Source organism: Aphelocoma coerulescens, chromosome 12 (genome assembly GCF_041296385.1).
Source record: "Aphelocoma coerulescens isolate FSJ_1873_10779 chromosome 12, UR_Acoe_1.0, whole genome shotgun sequence".
Taxonomy (NCBI): Eukaryota; Metazoa; Chordata; class Aves; order Passeriformes; family Corvidae; genus Aphelocoma; species Aphelocoma coerulescens.
The window spans coordinates 7186519-7195027 of NC_091026.1; the positions used below are offsets into that span (position 1 = coordinate 7186519).

Genomic DNA, 8509 nt, shown 5'->3' on the forward strand with positions numbered 1-8509 from the left:
AATTCCTCCCTTCCTTGTACTATTCTATGTCATCTCTATCCTAAATCCCATGAGTCTCCCACAGATCTTATACACTAGTGTCCCGCAGGAAAAGGAGAGCTTTCATCAATGAGAGGAAAACAATTGGCTTCAGGGGTTTCTAATGAACTCACACACAGCCTGTACCTTCTCTGATTACAACTACCTGAAAGGAGGTTGTACCAAGGTGGTGCTTGGTCTCTTCCTCTAAGTAACAAGTAATAGGGCAAGTAAATGGCCTCAAGTTGTGCTGTGGGAGGTTTAGATTGGGTGTTAGGAAAAATTTCTTAATGCAAAGGGTTGTCAAGCCCTGGAACAGACTGCCCAGGGCACTGGTGGAGCCACCATCCCTGGAGGTATTTAAGAGCTGTGTAGATGTGGCACTGAGGGACATGGGTTAGTGGGGGATTGCACAGTGCTGGGTTAACAGTTGGGTGTGATGATCTTAAAGGTATTTTCAAACCTAAATGATTCTATGATTCCTCCTTGAAGTGATCCTCTAGTCACTGGCATACACCATGGTAATTCCACAGCAGCTCCTGCTTCCTTATACCATCAGCATCTCCAACAAATGAATCAACTTCTTACTTCCCTTATGTCACCAATCTCACAGCTGCAATTCCCTCCTCCCACCTTAAGGTCCATCCTATCCCTACCACCTCCATCTATAGCTCCTCTTCCTTCCAAACCAAGCAATCTGCTTAAACACCCAACTCAGTTCAGTACTTTTCCCAATTTCTTGCCAATCACTTCCCTAATCTAGACTTTTCAATTTACTGACCAGTTTTGACTTTTTCCTCTTCATGACACTTATGGAAGGAAGATTGCTAAGATTATGGAACAGAGGAGACCATCTGCCTTAGGCTGTTCTTTGTCACCATGATGATCTATCCTACTTCTTACAGATCCCAGAGGCCTTCCAAGGGGAAAAGAGGAAGGGACCAGCATTTGACTGGTCTATTAGGTACACCAAAGCATAGCCAAAGCAGTGTTCCCATCTCTTAACTCAAGGAGACATTCTGATAGGAGGGAGACATGTTTAGATTAAACCCATCAGATCAATAATTAAAAAGACCAGAGCAATATTGCTCTGAATTTGGTAGTATATTCTCTTTTTATTGAAAGCAGGCAGTAATCATAATATAATAGCACAGCTACTTAAAGTAAATATAGCATTGTAGACAGGAAACATCATCAGATATTTCACTGGAACCTGCCCCATTACATTATATTTGAAACAGACATCACAGCAATCAGAAGTGATCTAGATTATAAAACTGAACCTGAAGTTTATTTGGATTAGGGAAAGTTATACTCACAGCTAGCATTTCTGTAGAGAAGAAAAGGTTCGTGGAGCTGAAACTCCAAGTCTTTATTTACTGGTTCAACCAGGTTGTGCATATTCAGTCGATTCACTATCGTAAAACCATGATAAGGAGAAGCTGACCTGTTGTTTCAATTAAAACAAAACCAAGGATGAGTACCTGCATCAACGTAAGTAATTTTCTGAAACCAAGTTAGGAATTCATCTTCAAATTTCTGTTGCTTTATTATGTGAAGCTTTAGCAGTCCTGAAGCTCTCACAGTTGTTTTTCTATGCCATTTCTTGGCATGCCACCTAATTTCAATTTCAAATTGCACTTACCTCAAAGCAGGATTAGGATTAACATTACAGTTCTACACTGCTAAACTGCTGAATCAAAGATACGCCTCTGAAAAATCTATTCAAAAAAACTAGGGCAGGCCCACCATTAAAATGCAAATGTATTCAATACTTGACATAAGATAGTTTTGAGGCAATTTACAATTTTTTGATTAGAGGAGAAAAATCAAACCACTTACACAGCATCACTACCTTACTGTAAATAGGCATGACAATAAAGAAGAGTTGCTCTCTTAAATAGCGTGAAATGCATTTACAGGGGGAACCATAAACAGCAATTTCTTCCTAAAGGGAGACTCTGGAAACAAGGACTTAACTCAGTGTCCTGAAAGTACATATTAAATCATTCAGAACTGTATTGCTTAGTGAAGCAATTTTTATTATCTAGATTTTTGCTGGACACCAGGTGGAAAAAGAAAACACTGAACAAGCATTAAATGTTCAAGATAGCTTTAGATCTGTTTTCTCTTGCTACATAAATGTCCTGTCAGCACTCAACTGTGCCTGTAAGCTGGTGTATAATCAACAAAAGCAGTACAATGAAGGCAGGCTAAAATCAGACACAATTAGCTGGTAAATATGAAGACTTCTGTAACAATATGGCCACCTTTACCTAATGATCATCAACAAAAATCTATCAAGAGCTTCCAAGCACACGGCAAACAACTCTTACCATCACAAATTAGTCTCTTAATGCACCTCACAGAACTTGTTTGAAATCATCAGCTAGTGACACTGAAAGCTTTTGCTTTGGTTTTTGTTTTGGTTCCGTTTTTTTTAAGTTTGGTTCACTTTCTTACACTCAGTATTTCCAAACTGGGAACTAAAGTAACAGGAACTGGTTACTCAAAGCCCTACACAGTGCCAGGATAAAATGTTGTAACACCCAAACTATGACAGTCTGCTTCAGGATGGCTTAAGTCCGCATTATTTCTATTTCTTACCTTCAACAAAGTGTTATTTCACTTTTTTTATTTGCCTGTAATTTAAAACTTGACCTCATGACTGATTTTATGTGCTGCTTCTCCTCCTCACCCCTTTTACCCATCCTGGAGAACTGGAAATTTCTTTCACAGTTTTGATGAGGAAATCAAATAGTCCCCAAAACCAGACACTATGAGATCTCCAGCTTTTGGGCAACTTCATCCATTTACAAAAATTTATGCCATTTTCCAGGAGTAAATTAAAACAGATTATTTAATTTCTCATCTCTATTGTTTTCATAATCAACTTCACAGATTTTAGGAGACAAAGGGAGACTTGACATTTAACAAACCCAAAACACTAACAAATGTTCTCGGATTAGTAAAATAAGCTCAATAAACTAGTTTTTGATGTGGGTACATATGTAGCATTCAAGTTTTATGCTTTCTCAGCAGTACTTTTAGGGACTTCTGACAGAGTTATTCACCCATGTGCAGAGTTTATTCTTTTTGAATGAGTATGCAGCAGTTAACAGCTGGACAAGTAAGTAATGATGAGTATGAAAGCTCTGCAGGAAGCCACCTGGAGTTTGTTTTCTTAAGGAAGCAAAATAAACATCACCACCACTATATCCCCCCTCTCCCAAAAAACCAACCCAAAACAACAAACCAACCCTTACCTTTTATACACAAATAAGGTCCCTTCTATGTCGGTTTTCTCCTACAAAAGACAACAAATGCACTTCAGGGATCTGCTTGTTCACACAGTTATGTAGGTTTTGTATAGTGTTTTAATCACAGAGACTTACAATAGCCTTATCTTTCCATAAGGTTTGACATCACAAGTCTAAAAAATATAATCTCCGATTTTCAGAAACTACCTAATTTTTTTATTAGGAAGTTAAACCCCTTCCAAATATTTTGCTCGTGCTCTCAATCTTCCGATGTGATAACACAGTTTTCCACAACCTTCCCATGCTGAGCCTGACGGGGCAGTCTCTAAATATCGGACATGTTCTGTTCCTCAGTTTTACTCCAAGGACAGCAACAGCAGCACAGCCAGCACAGCACGATATGGACCATGGTTCTGTTCCACACTCCAGCTTCCAGAGCGACCCTCACCACGGGCTGGTGACCCACGAGCGCAGAAAGTTCGTGCAGCTCCAGGGCTGCACGTGACAACGTGAACTTCCCCGTACTCCCATTTTTACAGCTCTGTGAAGAACCCGGTGGTCAAGCCAAAATTGTGTTTTAATGCAATGACGAACGCTAACATCTCTTAAATCTCCCTCTTCCTCAACAAGGGCTCTGTGCAACAGGCACAAGCAATAACAACAAAGTACGATTAAAAAAGAGAAAAAGTCAATGGCCACCAGGAGCCAAAGCGCCCTCCAGCCCCAGCGCTGCCCCGGTCAGAGGGGAAACGGCGCCGCCTCCCAGAGCGCACACACGGCCTCGCCTCTCCCTCTTCCTCCACCTCTCCTCTCTCTCTTCCTCCTCCTCTCCTCTCCCTCCCCCTTCTCCTCCACCTCCTCCTCTTCCTCTCCTCTCCCTATCGCCTCCTCTCTTCGTCTCCTTCTCTCCCCTCTCCCCCAACACAAGCGGGGGGAACGCGCCCAAACCCCAAACTTCCCCGTGGGCGAGCGCAGCCCCGCGCGGGCCCCGTGCGGACGCTCCGGGCCGGGCAGCTGCCGGGGCGCGGGCACGGCCGGGCCCGCTCCGCCGGACTCACCCACTCGTTGTCCTTGGGGCTGAAGCTGTAGAGCGCGACCTGACCGGTCACGTCGGCGATGCCGGTGATGAAGGGGTCGTGGCGCCGCAGGGCCGCCAGGCTCATCTCCTGCCCCGCTCTGCCCGCCGCCTCCATCTTGGATCCGGGCAGCCCCGCCCGCGGAACGGCGACAGCCGCGCTGGTGCACCGGCGCACCGGCCCCGCCGCCGACCGAAACGCCCAGCCCGCGCCTGCCGTTCCGCCCGCCGCTCAGGGCCGCCGCCCCGCCCCGCGGGCCCTTCCCGGGTCCCTTTGGTCAGCTCGGGACCCGCAGCCCCTTCCAGGGGCCCCGCTCCCCCTCGCAGCTCCGGCGGCCGAGGGCTTGCAGGGCCGTGGGTCCTTCGCGGGGCCGTGGGCTTTGGGCAGGGGCCGCGCCCCCGCCGACACGCGTGGGCAGGGCTGAGGACTGGCCTTCGCACCTTGTTATTATTTATTTACGCCATTAGTAGCACAAAGGCTTCGGAGTGCACTGCAGGCTGGCTTGTGAAGTGCGGTGAGCTGGGTCACAGGCTCAGGAATGATCTTCCAGCACTTTGAGGGTGATGCTGTTTGCTCCCATGTCTGTCATTTTGTGGTGTATCAGTACTTCACGGTCTGCAGTGGGATATGGAATTTTCAATATTTTAGAAGAGTTTGGGGATTAAATATTTCTCTCAGGTATAGTAAACACACTCAGGTACGTTTCTCAGGTAAAGTAAAGATACGTAGGACAGTAAACTGTCATATGTAAAGTAGAGTGCTATGTAGTACATTATGTTTGCTGAAACAAGAACAAAGTAACATGCAGTGCACTGAGCTTTTTCCTGCAGTTTTTTTCAATTTTTGGTGATTTTAGGAACGGGAAAGTATAGAATATTCATCAGGACCAAGGCATAAATTACTTCCAAGATGAGATCAGTCAGGTTCAAGTATCTTTGTAGCATTTTGCACAATCTGACAGGAAAAAAACAGGCTTGTAAATTTCTAAACAAAACCACGTTTGTAGCAAGCTCCTGACCCTCCTGAGAATTTAAAGCATGTCTGTTATGCTCTGTATTACCACAGGTCATGTTGTTCTCTGTTGCAGGTTGACAAACTCTTGGTTTTAATACAGCTTCACAGTATAGTCCTCTCCCACAACGGCTGACATTTAATGCACAAACTATGAACAAGGATCCAGCAGTTGTGTGGTTCCACAAAAAGTCTTTCTGACAAGAAGTGGTAATGCCAAGTTCCAGTATAATACAATTTTTTAAACGGTAAAGCTTTTGGGGCAGAACAATAATTTACCTGTTTTGGTGCCAAAGAGTTCTAGCATAAAGTAAAAATGCATTTCTTAGGAAAAATGTAATCTAGACACAAAACTTCATCCTGGTAACTCATCCTTGAACCCCAGGACATAAGCATCAGTAAAAAACCCCAACAAAAGTCATGTGGAATGTCTTAGAGCTCCATAAATTGTCCATGTCCTTCTAATGGTTTTGCCACAGGAGAGCCTAACCCATAAAATTTGGGTTTCCACTGGTTCCATAGTGTTTGCCCTTAAAGGCAATACTTTGATGTAAAATGTCTCATTATTCCCTAACAGTCAATATTAGAGAAAGACAGTAAGAGGAAATTAAAGTTTGCAAACTATTTTATAGTGCAATAACGTTCTAAGAACTCAACTGAAAGAGAAAGAAAATGACAAAAACTTTTTTTAAAAAATGGTTTTAAATGGCATCTTAAACATCTGCACCAAACAGTTCCTTTCTGCAAGATTACTGTAAAGCAAAGGTATCTTTCAAATTTAAAAACTTATTGGCAAAGGAAGCTTTCTGCTGTGTGAGATCTCAGTTGTGAAAACTCCTTGGCTTCATCTTGCATTAAAAGTGAAACCCAAGGAGCAGCAAGAAAGAAAGGGAAGCAGTGGTTCCTGGTTATGGATTGTTTTCCTCCTTCATCTGCTAATTCCAGTTCTGCATTTCAGTGAATTTATTCTCCCTGCCCATCTTCACTGCTGTTGCATTGGAATAAAGTATTTTGTCATCTTCCTCCTCAGCCTTGAAGCACAGCACAGTGTGTGTCCAGGCAGAGCCTCGGGCATCACTGGGAAGTTGTAGCTACTCAGGCATGTGCTGTGAGTGTTGTGTGGTGCAAATCTCCCTGGCCCTCCTCACAGCTGTGCTGGGGAAATGTTCCTCTCTCACTCCCTGTTCCTGATTCTTGCACAGAACCCAGCACAAGTGGGATGATGCACACGATGCCCTTTTCATGTTTTCCCTGTGACTGGGACAGATTCCATTTGTGTTTCAACAAGTGAAGAGAACATCCTGTTTTATAGTTCAGTTATTCTGCTGAGATTTTGTAGGACAGGATATGATAATTTATTACCCTAAGTACTTAATATATGTTAATATTAAGGTAGATGAAGTAATAAAGACCCTCTTTTACTCTTCCATTAGCTTGTGACACTATGGCTAGGTCTCTCTGTTGCTCTGCTGTTGGCAGTTCTGTTATACAAACTCTTTTTCTGGCCTCTCTTTTTACACAGTAGATTACCTAGGTATCCTCAAAGCTTATTTGGGCTGCAGTCACTCCTTTAAACGTCCTACAGAAGAAGCCTTCATTCTTCAGTCCCTTTGTTTTCCCCTTGTTAGCTGAAAGCCCTCAGCAAAAGATCTATTGCTGCTGTTCAGATGAGGGAGAAGTACAGACAGTGCATTTTCTGTTATTACTCCAGGCTGAACTAGGGTCCAGTGAGTCCTGCAAATCTGAGTGACTCATAGAGCTCATATTTTATCTTTGCACTTTTCCACTTGAAACAGTTGCCAGAAATTCCTGGTTTCATGAGCTCTTTTGCAAATGACACACGATTGTTGGTTTGTTTGCAGATATTTTCCTGGAATTGTAATAGCAGGCAATTTCTGGGCTGTTGGTTAGTAATTGCATTGTTATCTATACCCTAAATTTCAGGATAATGGCTGTAATTCTACAGACTGTTTATTTGGGCTTAGTTCTAGATAGGACAGATGATAACCTCCTTAATAACTTAATGAACTTTTATTTTGCATTTTAATTGTTTAAAAAAAACAAAGGGCAGGGGATACCAGGATTTTTGAAATGCTGCCATTTTATTTGAAAAATCCTTTTATTTCACAGCTGGTATTACTTGAGCATTTTGCTCATTTATACAAATATGGTATAAACTGCTCAAGTTGTGTAGTTACCTTCCCTGGCAGTTGTTCTGCTCTTTGGAGGGCCAAGTGGATCAGAAGCCTTTCCAAGGAGATCCAACTTGCACTGTGCTCTTCCTGCACCAGTGCTGCAGCCACAGGTACCTTATTGCATATTCATGGTGACAGATGTTTATTTTTAGCTGTGCAAAATCTTTTTCTGCCTTCAGAGGAAAGTTTTCCAATTTGCTACCTGTTAACAGTGCTGCAGGGCAGCAGTGTTAATCTAAACAATGAAAATGGATGGGATAGGATGGTGTGTAAAGGGACTCCCAGTTTAGCAGGATCATCACATGGAAGTGACAAGGTTTAAGAAGGTTGTTCTGGGACTACTGACTTACCCAGCTGTAGGTGTGGGATTTTTTCCTCTTTCCATGCTCTGTATAAAACAGAGATAGCACAGAACGACTTTTCATAGCATCTGAGTTTCTCAGCCATTGCAATACTGAAATGTGAATTTAACTAGAAATTTCTTTGTTGTGAAATAATTGCAGTAATGATTCTGTAAAGGAATGGATGACTTTCATTTTTCTTTTTTTTTCCCTCCTTATACAATTGGAAAAATCTTCTAGAAAATGTGAAGCACAGAACATTAAAAACAACAGCACTTTCTAAAATAATGTAACTTACTAAAGTACAAGGAAAATGACAAAAAAAAGCAGTTAGCCTTCTATGTGTCCACTGACATTTTGGATATGAGTGTTACCAACAGTTATGGTCCTTCCAAGAGATGCTAAAATAATATTAAAAGGAACAGAGAAAAATCATAAAATTACAGTTACAATTCAATAAAAACGAATGAAAATACTCAATTCGATTTATACAGTAAAGCTACTCCCACAATAACAGTGTAAGAGGGTGAAATAGGTCACAGGCAGCCCTCCTTACATTGCTCAATAACATTAGAAGGATTAATCATTTATGGATTATCTCCTAGAAA

The 8509-nt window shown here is 42.4% G+C and overlaps 1 protein-coding gene across 2 annotated transcripts in view; it reads right to left on the minus strand.

Moving 5' to 3' along the window:
• DCP1A (decapping mRNA 1A) overlaps positions 1 to 4517 on the minus strand; it is a 32233-nt gene extending 27716 nt beyond the window's left edge. For both annotated transcript variants that reach the window (XM_069027704.1, XM_069027703.1), the window contains exons 1-3: positions 4337 to 4517; positions 3285 to 3325; positions 1338 to 1465 (exon numbers count right to left, since the gene is read on the minus strand). In XM_069027704.1, coding sequence (XP_068883805.1) covers positions 1338 to 1465; positions 3285 to 3325; positions 4337 to 4471 — 304 coding nt within the window. In that variant the 5' untranslated portion in view covers positions 4472 to 4517. The remainder of the gene's footprint in view (positions 1 to 1337; positions 1466 to 3284; positions 3326 to 4336) is intronic.
• Between the last annotated feature and the right edge of the window lie 3992 nt (positions 4518 to 8509).